At 40.8% G+C, this 24,142-nt stretch overlaps 1 protein-coding gene and 1 long non-coding RNA gene across 5 annotated transcripts in view; one reads left to right on the forward strand and one right to left on the reverse strand.

Annotated features, from left to right (window-relative positions):
- LOC138170368 (uncharacterized) overlaps window positions 1-24,142 on the reverse strand; it is a 94,874-nt gene that overhangs the window by 38,786 nt on the left and 31,946 nt on the right. For both annotated transcript variants that reach the window (XR_011170592.1, XR_011170591.1), the window contains exon 3: window positions 15,497-15,574. This is a non-coding gene — a long non-coding RNA (uncharacterized lncRNA). The remainder of the gene's footprint in view (window positions 1-15,496; window positions 15,575-24,142) is intronic.
- Window positions 3,957-5,167, forward strand: LOC138170367 (high mobility group protein B1-like). 3 transcript variants are annotated; one of them, XM_069099632.1, is made up of 3 exons: window positions 3,957-4,716; window positions 4,791-4,844; window positions 4,920-5,167. In XM_069099632.1, exons 1-2 carry the CDS (start codon window positions 4,088-4,090, stop codon window positions 4,819-4,821), a joined length of 660 nt encoding a protein of 219 aa, XP_068955733.1. In that variant the 5' UTR covers window positions 3,957-4,087; the 3' UTR covers window positions 4,822-4,844; window positions 4,920-5,167. The 3 variants fall into 3 exon arrangements, 2 of the variants coding, with proteins under 2 accessions (XP_068955733.1, XP_068955734.1); XR_011170590.1 differs by having other exon boundaries at window positions 3,957-4,844; XM_069099633.1 differs by lacking the exon at window positions 4,791-4,844 and having other exon boundaries at window positions 4,953-5,167.

The following is a 24,142-nucleotide window of genomic DNA, read 5'->3' on the forward strand; positions in this document are numbered from 1 at the left end:
CAGCCTGCCCTCCCTTCCATCATCCCCCTCTCATCCCTTTCCCCCCCTACTCTCCTGTAGAGTGAGATATATCCTATTTAGTGTGTATTTCATTCCCTCCTCAAGCCAAATTCAATGGGAATACGGTTGATCCATTCCCTTTTGGCTTCCAATTCTTCCCCTTCATTGTAACCATTTCCCCTTGCCTCTTCTATATGAGATAGTTTACCCCATTCTGTCTCTCCCCATCTCCTCTCATTATATTTCTCTCTCACCTCTTAATTTCACCTTTTAAATATCATCCCTTCCTGTTAAATTGGTCCTATGCCCTCTATCTTTTATACCTGTAAACATATATACACACATTCACATATGTATTCATATGCCCATATACCCTCATATATATACATATATATATATATATATATATATATATATTCCCTTCAACTACTGAGAAAAGTTTCATAAGTTACAGTTATTGTTTTTCCATGTAGGAATGTTAATAGTTCAACTTTGATAAGTTCCTTATAATTTCTTTTCCCTGTTTACCTTCTCATGCTTCTCTTGCTCCTTGTATTTGAATGTCAAATTTTCTGTTCAACTCTGGTTTTTTCAGCAAGAATGCTTAAATAGAGGACTTCTCTATTCCACCATATTTTTCCCTGAAACATGATACTCAGTTTTGCTGGGTAGGTGACTCTTGGTTTTAATACCAGCTCCTTTGCCCTCTGGAATATCATATTCCAAGCCCTTTGATCCCTCAGTGTAGAAGCTGCCAGATCCTGGGTTAGACTGATTGTGTTTCCACAATATTCAAATTGTTTCTTCCTGGCTGCTTATAATATTCTCTCCTTAATCTGGGAATTCCAGAACCTGGCTATAATATTGCTAGGAGTTTTCTTTTTGGGATCTTTTTCAAGAGGTGATCAGTGGATTCTTTCAACCTCTATTTTGCCCTCTGGTACTAAAACATCAGAGCAGTTTTCTTTGAGAACTTCCTGGAGGATGATTTCTAGGTTCTTACTTTGATCATGGCTTTCAGGTAGTTCAATAATTTTTAAATTATCTGTCCTGGATCTATTTTCCATGTCAGTGGTTTTTCCCATGAGATATTTCACAAACATAGCTTCTGTTCTTTCATTTGTTTGGATCTGTTTAACAGCATCTTGATTTCTCATAAAGTCATTAGCTTCCACTTGCTCCAGTCTAATTCTGAAGTCATGATTCTCCTCATTGAGCTTTTGAGATTCTTTTTCCATCTGGCAAATTCGACTTTTTAAGGCATTCTTCTCCTCATTGCCTTTTTGAGCCTCTTTTGCCATTTGAGTCAGTCTATTTTCTAAAGTGTTATTTTCCTCAGTCATGCTGTTGACTCTCATTTCATAATTTTCTTGCATTGTTCTCATTTCTCTTCCCAATTTTCCTCCACTTCTCTTATCTGTTTCTTAAGGTCCTCTAGGGCCTATAACCAGCTCATAGTTTCCTTTGAAGCTTTTGGTGCAGGAGTTCTGACTTCACTGTCTTCCTCCTGCTCCATGCTTTGCTCCTTTTTGTCCCCAAAATAGGAGTGTAACGTTGGAATCTTCTGTCTGCCTTGTTTCCTTTGCCTGGTCATGTCGCCCCTCAGTCATTTGACCCCTGGGCTTTGTGCCACAGAAGGACTCTGCCACCAGACAGGGGAGCTTTCGTCCCAGACGCTGGGGTTTTCTCAGCAGCTAGAGGTATTAGATGGGTGCCCTCTCTGAGGTCTCGACACACTCTGGCAAGCTGGACATATACCCCAGGACCTCTACCCTAGACCCCTAGACTGCAATCCAGATCCAAGCAGGTTAAAGCAAGAGCAATTACCCCTCAGACTAGTGCTTGGTCCCCCTACACTCTGCAGGCCAGGAGCTGAATCTGCCACATGGTGCTGGCTGGCTGTGCCAGCGCCTCAGCTTCTCGCCCCGGGGGTAAAAGCCATGCATTCCCACTTACTGGTCCCAAAGTCCAGACTGCACTGACCTCTCACTTTGTCCTTTGCATCTGTGTGTTGATAAATCTGGAAATGGCCACAGCTGCTGCTGATCTGGAGTCCCTCCAGCTAGGGCTGGTCAAGCCCACCCTGGGGCTAAAGCCTCACCTTGGGGCTGGGCTCGGCTCCCAGAGCGCTGCGCTGGCCGATTCCTGCCAGCCTACCAGGCTGTCCTCAGCAGGAGGTTAGCTTCTCTGTGTCATGTCGTGGGTTCTGCAGCTCCAAAGTTTGTTTAGAGTCCCCTTTTTACAGTGATTGGGGAAGGTGGAAGCCAGAGCCTCAGGGAGGTCCTGCTTCTACTCCACCATCTTGGCTCTGCCCTCTAATACTCTATTTTTCATGAAGTTTATTAAACTCTATTGTATCATCTAAAGATTTGGTAAGCTATACTATGGCCATCTCTACCTTTATCCAAATCATTGATGACAATGTTAAGCAATATAGGGCAACTAACAGATATCTGGGGTACCACAATAGAGAGCTCCCTCCAAGATGACTTAGAATCATTAATGACTAATATTCAGATCTGGTCAAACAGCTCCACATCCAGCAGCTCTACTCTTATTTAGCCCAATGGTATCAAACATGCATCCCATCAATCACATATGGCCTACAACTCTCCCTAGTATAGCCTGAACCAGATTAAAATGTAGTTCCTATCTGATTTTAATGCACTGATATGTTAATTTTAAAATATATCAATGTGTGGTTTTCCAAGTCAGTATGTGACCCTCAGCGATCTTTTTTTTTTTTTTTTGCTTTTTGGAGGAGGGAAGGTAGGGCAGTTGGGGTTAAGTGACTTGCCCAAGGTCACATGGCTAGTTTTTTGTCTTAAGTGTCTGAGGTCATATTTGAACTCAGGTCCTCCTGACTCCAGGTTCAGTGCTCTATTCACTGCACCACCTAGCCACTCCACTCAGCAATCTTTTTTTATCATTTAGTGGCCTCCATTTCTGAACTTGACACCACTGAACTAGCCCACACCTATCTTGTCCACAACTTTTCAAGACTGACCTTGCCAAAAGCCTTGTTAAAAAGTATATAAAATATGGACATGGCTTTCCCACAATCTATCAATCATCAAACATTATTAAGCACTTACTATGGGCCAAGCCCCAACCTTAATTCTGGAAATACAAATTCAAAGAATGAAACAGTCCCTACTCTGAAGGAACTTCCATTCCAACCCAAAGGACAATAGAATGATCCAGTCCCCCTCTCTATCGCCACCTCCACAAAAAAATAAGATAAAATCCTTCTATATCATACCTTTGTATCAGCCTTTTGATCTGTCTTCTGAATTCTATCTATTCCCCAGTCCCTTTTGCCCAAGTGTTCTGAGGACATTCTCACAATATCACTTAATCTTCTGTCTATAGTGATCTTCAACCAAGTGTTCTCCATCCATATCCCTCCTTGAGCTTCTTCATGTGAATATGCTTTCTTAATATTCAATGCTATTTCTAAACTACATCCATTTTATCCGTTATGCTTGCTTTGAATAAGATATATCTTCAAGAGCCATCTCTCAACTATGAATCTCATTCCCCCAAGATTCACTGATAACTTTGAGGTCAAATTTGCCTCCTTGGGTTAGGATCTGTAGTTCATCTTATTTCTTACCAAAGTGTCCATGACAAAAAAAGGTTAAGAATCCCTGCTCAATAGTATCTATTTTGATCAAGCAAAATATAGAAATCTGTGTGGGCAGTTTTGCACACGTTCCAGTAATGGCAAACCACTCCAGTATCTTTACCAAGAAAAAACCAAATGGGGTCCTGAAAAGTCAGACATATCTGAAATGACTAAACAACACCAAAAATAGGCAGTTTTCTTCCTTCTTTCTCATCATTTCTCATCAGATATGTTTGAGTCCACCTGTCTCTTTCCAGCTTTCCACTGGTGTACTCCATCCCTGATTTAAAATCTATCATTCCAGTAATGTTACAGAACGGAGAGAGGGAGGAGGCTGCGTCTGGCTAGCGCTCTCACAGACATTGCAGTACATTGAGCTCCATAGAGACAGCGCCGGGGCAAGTAAGAGGCAGACGGGCACTAGGCTACTCAGTGCTGCGCTGAGGGAAAGTAATCAAAATGGGCAAAGGTGATCCTAAGAAGCCGAGAGGGAAAATGTCTTCATATGCCTTCTTCGTGCAAACCTGCCAAGAGGAACACAAGAAGCAGCACCCAGATGCTTCTGTGAACTTCTCGGAATTTTCTAAAAACTGCTCAGAAAGGTGGAAGACAATGTCTGCTAAAGAGAAAGGAAAATTTGAGGACATGGCTAAAGCTGATAAGGTTCGTTATGAAAGAGAAATGAAAACCTACATACCACCTAAAGGAGAAACAAAAAGGAAGTTTCAGAATCCCAATGCACCGAAGAGGCCTCCTTCGGCGTTTTTCTTATTCTGTTCTGAGTATCGTCCAAAAATCAAAGGGGAGCATCCTGGTCTTTCTATTGGAGATGTGGCAAAAAAATTGGGAGAAATGTGGAATAATACTGCTGCAGATGACAAGCAACCTTATGAAAAGAAGGCAGCTAAACTGAAGGAAAAGTATGAAAAGGATATTGCTGCATACCGGGCTAAAGGAAAATCTGATGTGAGTAAAAAGGGAGGAGCTGTCAAGGCTGAGAAGAGCAAGAAAAAGAAGGAGGAGGAGGAAGATGAGGAAGATGAAGAAGATGAGGAGGAGGATGAAGAAGATGATATGATAATGAATAAGTTGGTGCTAGAGCAGTTTTTTTCTTGTCTATAAAGCATTTAACCCCCCTGTACACAACTCACTCCTTTTAAAGAAAAAAAAAATTGAAATGTAAGGCTGTGTAAGATTTGTTTTTAAACTGTACAGTGTCTTTTTTTTGTATAGTTAACACACCCTGTCCTTTAGTGGCATTTTCAATAGCCACTAACCTTGCCTGGTACAGTATGGGGGTTGTAATTGGCATGGAAATTTAAAGTAGATTCTTGTTGGTGCACAGCACAAATTAGTTTTATATGGGGATGTAGTTCATTTTCATCTTCAGTTGTCTTTGATGCAGCATATGAAATAATTGTTGTTCTGTTCACTGAATACCACTCTGTAATTGCAAAAACAAGAAAAAAGTTGCAGGTGTTTTGTTGACATTCTGAATGCTTCTAAGTAAATACAATTTTTTTATTAGTAAAAAAAAAAGTCTATCATTCCAGGGGGTGGCTAGGTGGCACAGTGAATAGAGCACTGGCCCTGGAGTCAGGAAGACCTGAGTTCAAATCCAGCCTCAGACCCTTAACACAAAAAACTAGCTGTGTGACCTTGGGCAAGTCACTTAACCCCAATTGCCCTACCTTAACCCTCCAAAAAGCAAAAAAAAAAAGTCTATCATTCCTAACATTTTAAGCCACTGTCATAAAAATCCAAATGTTATTCTCATATATCTTTAAAGTCAGTCATTCACTTTCAAATCTGCCTTTCTCTACCAAAAGCTCTTTAACCAGCATCAGTGATGAAACCACCAGTACCTCTAAGGTCTAGTCCCTTGCCCAGCATGGCGTAATCTCTAGCAACAATTCCAAGGTTCTTTCTAGCCCTATCATTTGTCACCATGTAAATCAGCAGAAGTGAGTAATGGTCATTTACATTTGACCAGTCTCAAGAGGCTCTCTGTCATATCCCAAGTACATGCCCTGGGTGGAAAAAAAAAAAAGATATCTCTTACTAAAGTCAAGGCAAAATTGGCCCCTTTGTCAGGGAATCCTAAGAGAGCACCACTCCTCTTCTGAACATTACTGGATGAGGTTTCTTATAGAATAGATCTAAAAGAGACCTCAGAGTCCATATAATCCAAGCCTCTCATTTTAGAGATGAAGAACAGGCCCAACAGGGTTTAGTAAGCCTGAGATCATACAGGTTGTAAACCTGAGAGAGAGAGGATTGGAACCCAGGTTCTCTGATTTGGGTCATCGATCTTTCTACTCTTCCATGCTGCCTTCCTGTGATATCACATATGGACTATTCTCATTTTTTGGAGCTGCCAAATTTCTCCTTGCCCTCCATACTTCCCCAAAGAAAGTCCCCCTGTCCTCAGTCTTCATCTCTTTTATGCAGCATTTCTGTCAAATTCTTGTAGTACACAGCTCCCCTTTTATGGTGTTCACCCTCATTTCTTTCCTTTGCAAAACTTGGGTTTATTTTTACATCAAGCTAAAGTACTACTGACTTTACACTGATATCAGACTAATGGAAAGAAAATTCAATATGTGATCATAACTATGGATATACATGTGCTCTACTTTAAACAATTCAACATAGGAAAATTGAGATTATTTGCTTTACACAAAGATTCAACATACTTTAATATTTCCATTTGAAATATTGATTTCATTGGTATGAGTGGTCCTTCCAAGGGTATAGATTGCAACCTAGCCCCATCTTTTCTTCTTGTCTGTGTCATCCCCCAAACCCATTTTAAAGAACTATCTAATGGGCTGAAGACCAACTAGATTTTTAGACCTTGTAAGGATGTTGGTGTTCAGTAATTCAGGCGTGTCTGACTCTTTGTGACCCCATGGACCACCAACATCCTCCATGGGGTTTTCTTGGCAAAGATACTGGAGTGATTTGCCATTTCTTTCTCCGGTGGATTAAGGGAAACAGAACAACTAACATTTAACACTGGCCTTGAACTCAGGTCTTCCTGACTGGGCCCAATGCTCTATACATTGAGCCATCCAGTTGCCTCCTTAAGGGATACCCATGCATAACAATCTTATCACTAGGAACTACGTTGGCACAATTTATAAGTTCTTCGAGGAGAGGATATCTTATCTTCCTCTGTCATCTCCCACACAACCGAGTTTAGTGACTTGCAATCAAACATTCAATGATTAATGATTTGATGTGCTAAAATTCCATTTATATTCCAGTTTTTAGAACTAAAACCTTATCTAAAAAGTGCCCATGTGTGGTTTGGTACAATCTTATAAGAATCTTGCTGCAGACATTATATTTCAGCATTTATCCTCAGGATGATGTGGTGGGGTGGGGGAGGAGAAAAGAGTGGGTATGTATTTAACCTGCTGAGGTAAATCTGACAGACCAATGCAAACAATATCAACACACAACACCAGGATGATGGCCTCCTGTGACTTTTTTTTTGCAGAGAGATTTTCGTATAAAGTCTGTTTGTGGTTTACCACCAGTGTATGTTGAAAGGACTTAGATGCAAGCCAGTGTTCTTGGCCTCTCCTAATCTCACAGTGGTAGATTAAAGGAACGATTTCTTTTGAAGTGAGTGTGTAATAGCTTCATTCTGCCTCCTGCTTTACCTGGAGGAGGCACTGGAATGTGGAAGAGGAAACAAGACAAGACATTGAAGAAATTAGTGGCAATGAGCTCAATGTGCTTCTGAAAAGAAAAGATATGTTGGACTGTGGCTTGAGCAAGAGAGGCCACGTAGACAACCACAGTGCTCCCCACCCCCCCGGGTATCCTCTGGTGTCAGGAGAAAGTGAGGAAGGCTCCCATCCCCATGGACAAGGGTTGCACAAGATGGGCAGGCATGGATGGGTTGCCATCTTCGTTGTTAGAGGAAGGGTCCAAATCAGTGAGATCACAAAGTAATGAGCATGATCAGAGCATCAAAATGTTGCCTCCTAGTGGAAGTCAGTGGTTGTAGCTCGAATGGAATACAGAGGGCCTCCAAAATATCCCACACACACCCCAACCCTACTCACACACCCCTTGAACTAGTCCAAATGTGACTGCTGGCACCAGTTTTTCCAGGGCCCAGAAGTACCTCAGAATTTCTGGGCAGATGCATCTGAAACATCTCCTACCTCTACATTCAGGTGAAAAGCCAATTGGCTGCATTAGAGATCTCTTAATTACTGCCTTCAATATGTACAACAGTAGTGACAAACTTAGGGTGGTTAGATGGCATAATGGATAGGACGCTGGACCTGGAGTCAGGAGAGCCTGAGTTCAAATCTGACCTTAGACACTTACTAGCTATGTGACCCTGGGCAAGTCCCTTAACCTTGTTTGTCTCAGTTTCCTCATCTGTAAAATGACCTGGGAAAGGAAATGGCAAACCACTCCAGCATCTTTGCCAAGAAAGCCCCAAATGGGGTCATGAAATGTTGGACATGACTGAACAACAACAGTGACAAACTCAAATAGAAAGGATCCCTGCTGGCCATACACTGACTTAGAAAACCACAAATTAGCATTATCTATGTTATATTATTTTGTTAAACATTTCCCAATTATATTTTAATCTGGTTCCAATCATACTACCAAGTTGTCAAGCCTAAGTTTATTACCTCCAACATACAGTGCATCTTTCTCATAACTGCTTTCTAATGACCCTGGACCCACCCAACTCTGATATTTCCCTCGAACCTACACTGATCTTACCTTGTTGGCACCTCCAAGAGAATGACTAGGATTCCCTCTGACCTCCCTGCTGTTAGACCTGAGATTATGCTCCCCAGAGAAGACCGGAAGTAGAGATGGGGAAGGGCAGGAAACCATGAAGACCCTAGCTACATCCCACCTGGCTTCCAGAAAGAAGGAATGAGAGGGAAATGACCATAAAGGACAGAGCCAGCCATAAATAACAAGTAGGTAATTTGCTCCTAAAGGGAACAACAGACTAGAGAAACAACTAAGTGACTCATTTCGGGGAAGAAAAGCTGGAGAAGGAGAATGAACATTTAGAAAATTCATGCTCAGAGGAAGAACCGGTTAGTGTAGAAGGCTCTGGAGTCAGGAGGAGCTGAGTTCAACTCTGGCCTCAGATACTTACTAGCTATGTGACCCTGGGCGAGTCACTTAAACCCAATTGCCTCCAAAAGAAAAAAGAAAAGAAAATTTATATTCAGGTGTGAGTGACTAATAAAGGCGCCTTTCTTGAGAGAAAATTTGAGGGCTGTTGTTTGAGAATGGATCTCCCTATCTGGCCCAGGCTAGGAATATAGTGACCACTCATGGGGCAATCCCCACTACTGGCTGACACAAAAGCTTTGTTCCATTTATGACCTGGGCTAATTGACCCCCCCTTAGGCAGTCTGGTGGCCCCTGCTCCTAGAGCCTCACTATATTGGGGTCACACTTAACATGGATATCCAATCAACTTAGCCCTATTATAGTTCATAACTGCCCAGCTCAAGAGATCCACCAGTCTTTGCCTCCCCTGTAGCAGGAATTTTAAGGACAGGCCACCACGTCCGGGGAGAACAGTTTTTGATACAGGAGAGAGAAGAGCAGGCTCCAGATTATGAAAACGAAAAGAGACCCAGATTGGGGAGAACCAGAATGGACCAACCATAGCCATTGCTGAAGAATTCACAATTTTACCCAGAGCTGTCCTTGTTCATTGTTCCCTTGGGTAAGTTTTGGGCCAAGATCCGTTCTCATAGCCTTGAATTTGATTTATTTTATTTTTTTTTTTTTAGCAAAAACTAATTCCAGCTTCCTGTGGATGACATAAGAATTTCTTCAAGTAGAATATCACGGTTTTACCAGCTTGACAATTTGATTATGTTAAGCCTTGTGGTTCCTGGTACTCAGTGGCCCACCTGGTGGTGAGTTGTTCTAACCCACAAACCCCTAGGAAGCACCCTTCTATCCCTAGCTCCCACTGCTGTAAACCTGAGCAGACCTTGCACTTACTGGGGGAACTTTATATTCCTTTAAACTCCCCCACCCACTTAAAACAGCTCAGTTCCAAGGTTCTCTCCTGGCTCAGTATCAGGGCCAGTTAAGGAATTCCCAAGGTGGCTCAAAGGAGAACTAATGCCATTGTTTAAATTTTACAATATTCAAATAAAGTAAAAAATGGTTCCTTGTTCTCCTCTCTGCTGAGGCTGAACTGAAATGATTTATCAATTTTGTAGCTCTGTATTCTAAGGGAGTTGGCAACCTCTCTCAGTGGACTCTTTATAACTGGTTCTCATGGTTTGTTTAGAAAACAGCTAATTGGTGTGTTGTTCAAAAGCGAACACCAAGTTCAGCAGAGCTCTGGGCTTTCTGGCTGCTTTCTCCCTTTCCCACCCCCTACCATCTTGTGAGCCCAAGAAATAACCATGAGCTTGCAGAAGCTGCCTTTCTCCAGGCCCCTAGCTATCCATGGGAAGAATGCTACTTTGCTGTTTTCACTGCAAGAATGTTTTGCTCCCATGAATCAGGAACTGTAATACATAAATGTGACCTTGCCAAGTAAGAAAATAGCCCTTTCCCATCACAGCAAACAATGGACCGAAATACTAGACTAGACCTATAAAATCTGACATTTATATAGACTCTAAGGTTTGCAAAGCAGTCTCCTCAAAACCACTGTGTGAATAGGTAGCAAAGTATTAAAAGCCCCATTTTACAGAGAAGGAAACTAAGGTTTGGAGAGGGATTTGACCATCACCACATAGGTTAAAAGTCTCAAGATTTGAACCCAAGTCTCTTGACTCCAAGCCCACCAAGCTGCATTTCAAAAAAGGTTTGCATTAGGATCATTAATAAGCAAACATAGAGGCAATGTGACGTGATGGAAAGAGGCCCAGAATTGGAGTCAGGGGACTGGGTTCAAATCTCACTTCTATCACCTGTGTCACTTTGGCCAAGTCAACTAACCTCTCTAAATCTCAGGGTCCTCATCGATAAGATGAGAGAGTTGGACTTGATAGTTTCTAACATCTCTTCCATCTCTGAATCTGTTATCCTACAGAGCCAAATCTCTACCACATCTAAATGTCATCTCAATCTTCTTCACCCTTTCCATGGACGGTGGCATTCCTCCACCCACATTACCACTATCACTGTATATTTTCTAAATACACAAGTCATTTTCCTCTCTGGGGCCCCCTGAAGAACCCTGGAGAAATTAGCCACATGCAAATATAGTCTTCCCTTCTCTAGGATTTCTTATCATCGCTATAATAATTTATATATTAATATATACTTCTTAATAGAACCGTAAGTACGTAAAGCTTTTGACATTTGTAGATAAATAGAAGATTTCTATGCCTACAATTTGAGATCTGGTACACATAAAATTCATTTAGAATAGACTTCCCTTGCAAAGAACATGGGAAGCTTTGAATTATTTCTTTAAAAAACAAAACAGAAAATTCTGACCTCAGAACAAGGCATAAATCAGGGGATGCAGCAGAATGTAATTTAATTAGATACTATTAAGGGGAAAAAACAAATCTGGAATTTATCATCAGAGCTTCAATTGCATTGTTTTTTAGATGAAAAGAAGTTGATTATCTAAAAAGACATTCAGTGGAATTGCTGTGTGAACTCAGCCAAGGAACTCACAGATTCATAGAATGTGAGAGTTAGAAGAGCTAAGCAGCCATTTATTCTGGGTTTGGGGGCAGGGTCTGGGTGGGGGATGGGTAAGAATTTCTAGAAGAAAACTTCTAAGCATCCAATAAAACCTTCTTGAAATGAAGGTCCTTTAGAGTTCACCATCTCAGACCAAAGAAGACTTGGTACCAAGGGGATTCCAAGCAAAAAGAAGTGAAATCAAAAGACACATAGGACCCTGTCATTTTACAGTGCCATGTGATGAGAGGCATTTTGGAATAACAGAGTGCTGGGTTTGGTAACTGGAGTCAGAGACACAGTAAAATATTGTTGTTCAGTAATGTCCAGTCATGTCCTACTTTTTGTGATCCCATTTGGGGTTTTCTTGGCAGGGATCCTGGAGTAGTTTACCATTTCCTTCTCCAGCTCATTTTCCAGATGAGGAAAGTGAGGCAAAAGGGGTTAAGTGACTTACCCAGTATCACACAACTAGTAAGTGAGGCCAGATTTGAACTCAAGAAGATGAATCTGTTTGACTCCAGGTCAAGCACTCCATCCACTGTACCACCTAGCTGCCCCAACAACAACAACATGGTCAGAGGCATTTTGGAATGATGGACAGTGCTGGGCTTGGGAGTCAGGAAGACCTTCGTTCAAATCCCACCTCTGATATTTAATAGTTTTGTGACCCTGAGTGAGTCACTTTCCTGTGTGCCTCAGGAAACTCTAGGATTTCTCCTTAGAGTCATGCAAAGGTTGTACTATCTATTGGTGGAAACATTTCCAACAAAAGTAAAAAGAAATTACAGATCTGTCCTATATTCATATGATTAACCCAGGTTTCTTCAACAGGAAGTTCCATGTAACAAGGGTTTGTGTCTTAATCTTTGGATTTTCCACAGTGCCTAACCAGTGATTTGCACTCACTAGATGCTCAACAAATATATGTTGGATGAATAAATGATTGAAAGGAGAATTAATAAAATGTAGAATGGCTTCAGAAACCTGGTAAAAATGTGTTTGTTTGCAGTGGGAAAGGAAGCACATGATTGTAAAGATATGGGGATTTGCTACGCTGAAACCACAGAGTACTTAAAGAAATTAGATGCCTTTGAGATGAAACCAGAACAAGGCAATGGCCGGGTCACATGAGATGCTGCAACCACATGAAAATCCCATGGGACTGCAGATGCTGATTCAGACTAGTTCTCCCGCTGGCATCCCTAACATGTCCAAAACCAAGGGAGGGAAAGGAAACAGATCTAATCCCTAGTAAGAATATGGACTAGTTCAAATGCCTTTCCGTGTCTTGAGGAGGGCCAAACATATCAGGAGTGGGAGTAGAAATATCAGGTGACACGTATTTTGGTTCCATTCTTCAATTGCCCTTGATACCCTACAGGGATCTCTTAAAGCTTGATGGAAAAGGAGATTGCATAAGAACTCTCATCCGATGTGAGTGGGAAGGCTGGGCAGGACATAAAGGGAAAGAAAGCGCTAGTGCATGTCAAACAGCGGAGGATGTGGAGTTTTAGTTGGGCCACTGGTTGCAGAGAAAGGTCACCAATTCCAAAATCAGCCTGTGCTAGGAACAGGAGTCCATACTGACTCAGGTAGGCGGTGGCTTGATGGAAGACTGGATGTGGCAGCATCATCAACATCTTTTTAAAAAATGGTTAAAGGTCTTGTTTTAAAATCACAAATAATAACAGGGCACGAACATGGTCTCTCACTTGCAATCTAACTCCAGTCTTTAGCAGGGAATACATAGCCTCAGAGAGCAAAAAATATCCAACAAAAAGGGTTCCATGGGATCAGAGCTTGAAGAAGTGTTAGCCAGGTCACCTCTAACAGCCCCAGTGTGTAAGTCCATCATCCCTACAGCAATGTCCTATGCTGTACATGGGCTCTTGAGTAATACAAACCATGGATCTCATCCAAAGCACACAACTGTGAACACCCTTAAACACGGTATGCTGCAGTGGATGGAGTTCCAGGCTTAGAGCTAGGAAGACCTGAGTTCAAATTTGGCCTCAGGCACTTATTAGTTGTATGATCCTAGAAAAGTCACTTAACTTCTGTCTGCCTCAGTTTCATCAATAGTAAAATGGGGATAATATTAGAACCTACACCTACAGCTGTTGTGAGGATCAAATGAGATGTTGTTTGTAAAGCACTTAATATAGTACTTGACATATGGTAAGCACATAATAAATGTTTGTTTTCTCACAGAAAATCTTCAGAGAAATACAAGGGGAAGGGACCCAAGACCAGATACCTTTGGGACAGTTATACCACCTAAGACTCTCAGTCTCTCTCTGCCACATCTGTCATGTTCTTCCCTTCCCTTAATCAAAGTCTCTATCATCATCAACCAATTCATTCTACACTATACCTCAAATGTATCCCCAGATGATAGCTGATCTCTGCATATACCAAACCATCTTTCTACCAGCACCCTTACTTCTATCTGGCATCCCTAAACATCCTGTTGGAAAAACTGATGCAATCAACCCCTCCCAGAGTTAACTGAGCCTCCAATGAGAAGTAGGGCAGAGGAAACCCTCTTTCATGCTACCCAAAGAATCAGCTTTTCTCGTTTTTCAAACTCCCTCCCCTGTAGCACTATAATCTAACTAGACTAGCAGAGTGGTAGAAAAATCTAAGGCTGAATAGGCTTACTCAGAGAAAGCAGGAAGGGAGAGAGAGAGAGACAGAGAGAGACAGAGACACAGAGAGAGAGAGTATTCAGACAATTCATATAATATCAGTTCTTTCTCTAGAGGAAGACAACATGTTTCATCATGAGTCCTTTGGAATTGTCTTGGATCATTGTATTTCTGAGAATAGCTAATTCTCAGTTGATCATCCCTACAATATTACTGTTGCTATATATGACGTTCTGGTTCTACTCACTTCACTTTGTATCAGTTCATGTAAGTCTTCCCAGGTTTTCCTGAAATTATCCTGCTCATCATTTCTTACAGTACAATAGTATTCCATCACAATCATATACTACAACTTGTTCAGCCATTCCCCAATTGATGGGCATCTCCTCAATTTCCAATTCTTTGCTACCACAAAAAGAGTTGCTATAAACATTGTTGTACAAGTAGGTCCCTTCTCCCTCCCCCTTTTAAAAATCTCTTTGGGATATGTATTTCTTGTGCAACACCTTTCTATCCCAACACTTTCATATGCATTCCATAAAATATGACAACCTCCTTCCTCACTAATGTTTTGTAAAAGAATAATCCAAAACTGAAGGATGAGAGACAGAGGTGACAGCTGAACCCTAGGCTAATCTGCTTGAGGTTTTCCTCCACTTCTAGAAGACTCCAGATGGATTAAGGTCATGCTCTGTTTCTCTTCCTTCTACTGTCATTAATCTTTGCCTGGCCTCTCTTAACCAGAATCTTTCCACCTAGGGATAGTTGAAAATCTTTCTTTCCCCATGGATCAACCAAGACAAAAGTTTTTCAAACAGGACTTTAAAATAGAAACTGGTAAGCAGAAACCAGAACTGATAGAATATGGAAAGGTTACACTAAGTTCCATGATGTTGAATATCCAAATATTCTGAAAGTAGTTTTATTTTTTATAGAAGAGTCGAAATGGTTTTCCTTGACTATATGAATTGTTGACAAATAGCCGACATGCTTCCAAAGAAGGCACTGTCTCCCATTCTTCCTCCCTTAACTATACTTACCAGTCCACCCTTAAGGCTGATTTTATCCTTAAGCAAAACTCTTCTTTGACTCTTACTCTGATTAGAGTAGGGTATCATGGTACAGTGAAACAAATACTGAATTTGCAACCAGAAAGGTCTGAGTTCAAATTCTAGTTCTGACATCTATTAACTGTATGGTCTTGGACAAGTCACTTAAACTCTCAGTCTCAATTTTCTCATCTATAAAATGGATTTAATAACACCTACCTCACAGAGCTGTTGGGAAGATCAAACCAATTCATATATATAAAGTTCTTTATAAATCTCTCTGTGTTATATGTATATATATATATATATACACACACACATTACTGTATATGTCATATGTATTACTACACATACATATATACATGCATGTGAACACATATATACACATATATTATCAAGAATCAGCATCATCATTGTTATTTGATCATAAAATCAGCCATCATTATCCCTGAGAACATGCTAAAGATAGCATCTCCTATTAGCTCCATTAAACTTACCCTCTTTTCCACGTGCTTTCTCTCCTGGCACTCTTCTCCCAAACACACCTGAGGGTGATATATTGGGTCTCTGAAAAACTGACAAGAGTTGGATCCAATTAACATTCCACTCTTTTCTGGCAAATCCGTGCATTTCCCAACTGTTCTCTGTTGATGAGTCATAGTTCAAGTGCCCCCAATGGGCAGTAATAATACAGAAAATGTTCACTTATGGTAAGGAAGACTTCTTTTAATCATCCCCTTTGAAGCTTTTGTTGTGAAGGGTTTTGAGAACCACATATATCATAGATGAAACTTCAGCTAAAATAGTGAATCTATTTATGAGTTTTCAAGAATTCAGAAAGATATCAGATAGCTGAAAGGAATTCAGAGGCACACAGTCAAAATAATTAAGTTTTAAGAGGCAGAATGGTTTAGTGGGAACAGCATTAGTTTGGAAGCAAATGATCTGGGTTTCAAGCCTTGGATCTGCCACTTATTGGCTAGGTGGCACGTGGAGATGGAGTTGGATTAGAAGCACAAGTTCAAATCTGGCCTCAGACACTTACTATCTGAGTGACCCTGGGAAAGCCACTAAACTGTGTTTGCCTCAGTTTCTTCATCTGTAAAATGAGGTGGAGAAGAAAAAGTATCTTTGCCAAAAAAAGCCCACAAAGAGTCAGACACAACTGAAAAAGATTGAACAACTACAACAATGAAAGGGAGCTCTGTAATTCCTTCTGGTTCTAATTCCCATGATTCTAGGCTAGGGAAGGTTAGCATGGTGCAACAGAAAGCTAAAACTAGAGTCAAACCTGGGTTCTCTCACGACTGGTGTGATATAAGTTTAAAAAAATCTCTTAATTCTCTGGGACTCAGTTCCTCCTCTGTAAAATGGAGGCATTGGACTAAAGGATTCAGCTGTCTCCAGTTCTAAATCTATTTTCCTATAATCTTCTGGGTAAAGGGAACTGCACTAAATATTGGGGCTACCAAGACAGATACAAGACTGACCCTGCCATCAAGGAGCTTACGTTCTAACTGAGGGAATACAGTATTTTCACAGAATGAGACAGATTAACATAAAGCAACTTCAAGAGCAAGAGAGAACTAACAAACAATGACATGTCTAATTTGTTCAGTGGCAAATGATAACCATCTGTATGTAAGTTCACAGGCTCAAACCATCGCAGCAGGAAGCATAGTGTTTACAGTGATGAAAGGGATGCTTTAAGAAGAATAGCTTTAAGCAAAGCTTCAGCTGACTCGGGAGGAAAACATTTCCCAATCATGAAACCTTTGAAACTGTGGGACAGTTTTCCAAAGGAAGATTATGGAAAGTCCATTAGCTGAATCATTTAAAGCAGGACTAGATGAAACCTTCATGAATACACTGTAGGGAGCCCTCCTGCCCTGGACATGATGACCTAATTGATCTCTCCATCTTCAAATTTCATGAATTTCTTCACTTTTTCCCCCTTAAAGAATTCCCTAATCAGTTCATCATCCTCTCCTCTTTTTCCTTCTCCTCCCTGTTTCTGAACTCACATAAAATATGAAAGTTTAACCACTGAAAATCCCTAGCAAATTAAACCAATTGCTGTTGGAATGTCCAAAAACATTCATGCTTTCTGGCAACCCAGGTAGTAGCAATTAAGGAATGAGTGTGTGCAAAATTAATCTCACAGCATCATTGGAATCTGCATGGCAAAGTGAAGCTATTCTGTGCTCATTTTATTGATAGCTATATGATGTCATAGAAGAAAACTTAATATACAGGATGAAGAGTGGGTTGAAAGCCAAAATTCCATTATTTCTCCAAGACAGATTTATCCTTAGCCTCCCAATTCTATGCAGCTGAGCATTTAAATACTCTGGAAGTGGTAAAAATGTGTAGAAATAGTTTTGTCGTGACGATGTGGGGGCTTTCTATATTAACCATCAATTCCCCAGCAATGGGCTCAGACGCCTAAACACATATGTAACCAGCAATTTCACACCTGTCCATTTCCCTCTTGTCTCATAGCAGTTATATATAAAAAAAAATGTTCTCTAGAGGAGGTTACGGCTGAGATATTTTCATCCCCAGTGGAGGAATGAAAGTATCCTATATGTCACTCATTGCTTGACCTGGCTTCTAGCATCCAAATTAAAGGTCTCATTTAGTGTTTCTGAGTTCTAAATGTGACTCATTCCACAGTCTACCTGCCAATATCACAGAAAACCAAGCTCGGTATTGCCTGAATGTCTACCTTCCTATTCTTCCTTCTTCTACCAGCAATGCTTCTCCCTAAATTCTAACATGAAGTGTTTCTTAAATAGATTTAGCATCAGAAGACCTGGTCTCAATCCCTGGCTCTATGAAGGATCTGTGTGACCTTAGACACGTCACTTATAATTTCTGCAATTGAGTTTTTTCCTATATAAAATGATTAGAGAGTTAAGGTTCCTTCTAACCCCATATCTCTGGAGCTGGCCCTCACTTCTTCCTTAACACCAAAAATTCTTCACCTGGGGTCCATGTACCACCTCACCAACCCCCACCAAGAGTCTGTGGATAGATATTTTTAAATTTCATTTCTTTTGTTTTTAATTTATAGAATTAAATAAGAATTTCTGTAACATAATAAAAAATGATGATTGCACATGAAATTACAAATGTATTGCATACAACTTGCTATTCCTTTTAAATATGTAATTGTTATCAAGTAAATTTCTTTTTTTTCATTCCTTTTTTATCTTCTGTCCTCTTCCAACACCCATAGATTTCCAAGCGTCTTTGAGCTTGAGGAAAACTTAAATCTTTATTTTGATAATAACTAGTTTCCCTTATAATGCTATGTTATTTTATGTATTTTATTATCATTTTTTAAAGCAATTGGGGTTAAGTAATTTGCTCAAGGTTACACGACGAGTTATTTCTGGGTGTGGTGCTAAGTATCAGAGCCCGGATTCGATCCCAGGTCATCCCAGCTCTGGGGCCGGTGTTCTTACTGCACCACCTGACCGCCCCTTATTTTATGTATTTTAAAATGGTATTAATAATATTAAATAGTATTTTTATAGCACTTTAAGGTTTGCAAAGTGCTTTACAAATATTATTTCATTTGATCCTCAAACAACTCTGGGAAGTACCTACTATTAATATCCCCATCTTATAGATAAGGAAACTGAGGCAAATAGATGTTAAGTGACTTTTCCAGGGCCACACAGCTATTAAGTGTCTGAGGTCACCTATTGCCTTCTAAAGGGTCCATAAGCATCAATTGTCAATGGGGTCCGTGACACCAAAAAAGGTTATAAACACCTGTTCTTTTCTCACTCCACTGCATTTCATCTGCTCAGACAGTTTTAATCACCAGTTTTTGTGCTATTCCTCCCAACCTCCCAGGGACCTGCTACAGACCTGCTCAGGATGGGCCTAAGACTCTTCCATGGCACTAGCTGAAGCCGTGGGGGCCAGGGTTCAAAGAAAGAACATAACCATTATGCTCCAGCTCAGGGAGGGGTAAGATAGGCTATACAAAGGTGGAGTCAGATCCCAGGGATGCAAAGAGCAGAAGGCAGTGTCCATATTGGAAGCAATAGTCAATGCCAGGAAGAAACCTAACCTTGAGGAGAATAAATTAAGAACTATGGCCTGGGGGTTGGGCTAAAGATTTTGATACTGAGGTGACACAAAGGATCTCAGGAGATCACACAATTTGCCACACTCACTTCCTCATGGCACAGTTGTGTGTTTATGCCATGTATCCCTGTATGGTTTGAGGTCCTTGCCCCATACTACAAAAATTTCTAGTTAGGAATTTCCTAGAGTGTTGAACCCTTCTCCTCCAGACTGGCACAATCCATATGACTTGTAGCACCAGTGGAGGCCATGATTTGGGCTTACTTCTCTATATTAAGGTTCTTTAGTTCTGGCTCTTTCTTTGGTCCTTGAGCCAGAGATCTCTGATGCATCAAACTCTCTTCCAACTTTAGTAATTTGGGTATTTACTGCTGCTGCATCCAGATCCTTCTTGAGGCTCAGTATTGCCTGGTCTTTTGTTACTTTCGCTCCACTGTCTTGCCATTACAATCATCCATCTCTTATTGCCATCTGCTTTCCCCCCCTTAGGAAAGTGTTACAGCTCTGACAAGGAGGGTCAGCATGCTTCTGGGCTAGTGACCACGTTTCTAGCTCCTGTGTCTTAACACAAGAGGCTCACAGCCTCACCTAGTTCAATACAGAAGTCTTTCTCACGAACCTATCAACTCACTAACCTATCTCCACTGCTCAAAAACTTCATTTCTACCTGATCTGGGAAGATTAGATCTTCTTCTTCTTCCCCACCTAAGAATGGCTTGGACTATTTCTCCCTGCTGTTCTTTTATAGACTTCTCAGGCACTGTGGGAACCATTTTCCTCTTGTCCTGCTTTAACCAAATCTCTACTTTCTATACCTGACTGGGAGTAACATCCCATTTATCTCCTCCTCATCATCAGATGTTGTACTTGTGCTTATCATTTTCAAGCAATTCAGTCATGTCCAACTCTTCATGACCACTTGCACCATTTCTGACAGTGGAGTTTTCTTCTAAAGATACTGGAGTGGTTTGCCATTTCTTTCTCAGATAGTATAATGAGAATGGGAATTTGAAGATCTTTCCTGCCCCTTAATAAACCTAGGGGGAATTTGAAGACCTTCCCTGCTTTGAAAGTAAACTCTGCCCTCTAATAGGCTGACTATAATCACACGGCACCTGTAATGGGAGGAGTTTGCTAAAAGGTAGAACAGAGCCCACAGGAAGCTGGGAGTCAGAGCTAGACTAGACAGCTGGGGGAGAGGAGGTTCAGGCAAGGAGTCAGATAGGCTCATGAGTAAATATTGATCTAATATTGGTTTGTAGAAAGGCTAAATGATGCTGTGGCTCTCTGTGTTGTTATGGCTTATTGTTAACTTCTTTACTACTATGATGGAATTGGCTTACTGGTTTTGGGATTTGGTTTTCTGGTATCTAAATAAATGCTTTACTTCTGTCCTCCATATGGACAGTTTGTTATATTTTGCAATCGAGCTCCATACAATATTTATAGTCACAGTCTTTATCATGATTGTGGGTACTGTAAACATTGCATTGGCACTACAGATAGATTAAGGCAAATAGAGTTTAAATGACTTGTCCAAGGTCACACAGCTAGTAAGTGTCTGAGACTGAATTTGAACTCAGATCTTCCTGATTCCAAGCCCAGTACTCTATCCACTGAGCCTTCTAGCTACCCCAACCTCTCACTTAGTCCTCCTTATTTTGTGTGTAGTGAGGGGATGGGAGTGGGAACGTGGTATGGAAGGTGAAGTGGAAGAATAATTTCAACTCCCTTTTCAATGGTCTTTCTACTTCCATATTCTTTCCTCCACAGCATATCCCCTGGGTCAGGCAATTTAGGCCAAGGAAACCACTTGAAAGGGTTGGGAGAGAGCCAGCCCTGAGGGACCATCAAATATTCATAAACTCCATACAATTTCATTGCCTACTTCACTGGGTTATTGTGAGGGAAATCATTTAAATTGCTAAATAAATGAGACCTAAGTCAACTACTGGTATAGAATAGCTTCTTTGTCAGTACAGTAGGAAAATAGAGAGCATGGAGGCAGGAGAGGACCTAGACAGAATGCAGTGATGTGGGGAATGGAGTGTTGGATTTGGAGTAAGGAAGAACAGTTCAAATCTTACCTCAGAGATTCATTAGCTATATGATGGTGGACAAGTCATTTAACCTCGTTCAGATGCAGTTTCCTCATATACAATATAATTGTGAGAATTAAATGAAATAATACATACAAAGCATGTTGTAAGCCTTTTCCCCTATACTTTGAGATTTATAAGGTGCTTCCCTCACAAAAATATAATAGAAAAGTAGGTACAATGACTAATCCCATCGTATGCTCGTATCGCACATGAGCGATCTGAGACTGAGAAGGATAAAGTCATTTTCCTAGCATCACAGCTAAATAAGTGCTGGGGCGAGGATTGAACCCAGGTCTTTGGGGGGTGTTTTTCATTCATATGTTAAGGTTTCTTGATATTCTTGCTGTTTGGGTAGAGAAGATTCCAAGACAATTAGGACCTAGATAATAGAACTCTGCTGCTGAACAGGAACTTTATATAGCATTTATTCCAACCTTATTTAGCTGGGCAGCTAGGTGGTGCACTGGGTAGAGGGTTGGATGAGTCAGGAAGACTCATCTTTGTGAGTTCAAATCCTGCCTCAAGAAACTACTAGCTGTGTGACCCCAGACAAGTCACTTAATCCTATTCACCTCAGTTTCCTCATCTGTAAAGTGATCTGGAAAAGGAAATGGCAAACCACTCCAGTGTCTTTGCCAAGAAAACTCCAAATGAGTTCACATAGAATCAGATACAACTGAAAATTGACATATGGGAAAGCCAAGGCCCAGAGATATAAAATGAGGTGACCATGCTAGTTATACATTTGTATGCCCAGTACTAAAATCTCTCTTTACTGTCTCCCAGTTGATGTGTGTGTGTGTTATTATTACTATTAATTTCTTGTATTGAACCTGGTGAACAGGTGGAAATGTATGCAGTGAAAGGGAGTTAGACAAGTGCAGAGGAGAGAGTCTGGTTAAGATCTGAGCAACAGAATAGAGGTCAAAGCCCTTGTGCCTGGTCATGAGACTTCCTATCTATGTGTTGTTATGCTTATAAGGGCACTCAAAGGTAGATGTCTTTATTCATCCAGAATCACAGCTTGTGTTTCTCCAGAACCTTTACACAGGAAACACCAGAATTAGAAGGGTAAGCAATGATGAAAGCCATCCTCAGATGATCCACCCCCAGAGCAGCCTGTGTGAATTATTCAACTAAAATTGCTCCCAATTTCTTATCCCTAGAGAAAAGTGCCTGGTAGCACATGTTACCACTTTGCATCTCACCCCACCCCTCCCCAAAAAATCTGGATGAATGTATGAAAAAAAGGCATGCATATATCCACAACACTGGTATAGATATATCACTGGTATAAATGGCATAATCAGTCAAGAAACTCGACAGGCTATATATTGTCTTTTTTTTCTTCCCTATGCCAGTCATTATATTTTTTCTATGGAGAAAAACTCTGGCAAAGGTTAAGTTCACCATCTGTGACTCTTCCAGTTAAACTCCACCCTCTCCTCCCTCCTCTCCCCTTTGTCTCCTACTTCCCCACCCCCTTTCCTTTACTTCTCCCCCCACCCCACCCCTTCAGTTTTTGGATAACGAACCTTCTATTTCCAGATTTGTTTAATCTGCCCTAAGTAAACGAAGAGTTTCTATTAGCCAATTCACGCATGTGAAGAATAACCAGAATCTCTTTTCTACTAAAATGTCACTGAGCCGGAATGTGAGGGCTTTGAGGCTTGCCAAATGGGGATCATTAACTCCCTCCAGGATCAAGCTGGTAACCAAACACCCTTCTATAGGACTCTTTCCTGAGGGGGAGCTGGGCATGGGGGTGGGGGAGTAGGGAAGCGGAGGCTTGATGTCTGCTTTTAAAGGCTTAATTGGGTTGAAATTCACACTTGCTCCCTACATTTGTGTAGGCAATACCAAATCTTGGCCTTAATCATACTGTTCCATATCAAAGCTGTTCTCCTTCCCAAGGTGGATTTAATTGCCTGATGTGGGTTTAATTACAGGTATGATTTGATAGAAAGAATATCACAATTCAGTTTTTTTTTTTTGCTCAGTTTCCCTGTCGCCTGCTCCCACCCTCCCTTTAAAAAAAATCTGCATTGAATATAGCCAGAATTTTAAGGTGGCTGACTTTAGAGTCCCAAGGTTTGACACTATGATTCATCTCATTCATAAGGTCATAATGACTTGTTGGTCATAGTAGCCCTGGAATGCCACCCTTCAGCCAATGTAATAATTCTTACCATAGAAAGTCATTGTGTGCCTGACAGCCAAGTTTAAAACCTGAGAAGGGTTGGGTCTCCATTTTCCTTCCCTTGAAGCCCTTGTCAAGGTTATAATACAATGGGATTTACTAAGAAACCTAGGAAACAACACCATCAGCTGAGTCTTAAGGAAACATTCCCATATCTTGGATTGGAGCTAATGAAACTGGTGAAAATTTTCAAGAGCCTAAGCCTTGAACCTTGGCAACAGTAGGCCTGAAAGTTAGGTGGCCTGGAGAGAGGAGGGAAGACTTAATAGCTTTAACCCAGAGGTAATATAATCATGATGCTATCTCTCCTAACATACTAAAATAAAATGGATGTCCCCTAGGATGCATGTAGGCATTGACTGACCATTATTATTAATAATTACCCATAGTCATTATTCACTGGAGTGATCTGATCCACAGATGGACCATCACCCTCAGAGTCAGAATAGCTTTTTAGCTCACCTAATTTAAGGATTCTAAATCCATAAAGGAAGAGTAAACGAAAAGAATCTCAATTCTCCTGAAGCTGGACGACACTCCACCTTACTCTGCCAAAACTACTTGCAGATACTTTGCCTAATGACATAGATACAAAGCTATGAGCAAATACTTCATGGCCAAATCCTTTTACTTGAGGTTTATTTATTATAGTTATTGCACAGACACTTTCTTCCCACCAGAACATCATTCCTGGTAGTAAATTATTGATTCAGAGAAGCAGGTGTTCCTCCCCACAG

Source organism: Petaurus breviceps, unplaced genomic scaffold (genome assembly GCF_028583685.1).
Source record: "Petaurus breviceps papuanus isolate PSGF00001 unplaced genomic scaffold, PetGlider_PUasm1.0 38, whole genome shotgun sequence".
NCBI lineage: Eukaryota > Metazoa > Chordata > Mammalia > Diprotodontia > Petauridae > Petaurus > Petaurus breviceps.

What these genes read in the sequence shown, in the direction of transcription:
- LOC138170367 (XM_069099632.1), top strand. Translation starts at nt 4,088, where the DNA reads ATGGGCAAAGGTGATCCTAAGAAGCCGAGAGGGAAAATGTCTTCATAT. An exon ending in GATGATATGATAATGAATAA is followed by an intron (nt 4,717 to 4,790) that starts GTTGGTGCTAGA and finishes CTCCTTTTAAAG; the next exon opens with AAAAAAAAAATTGAAATGTA.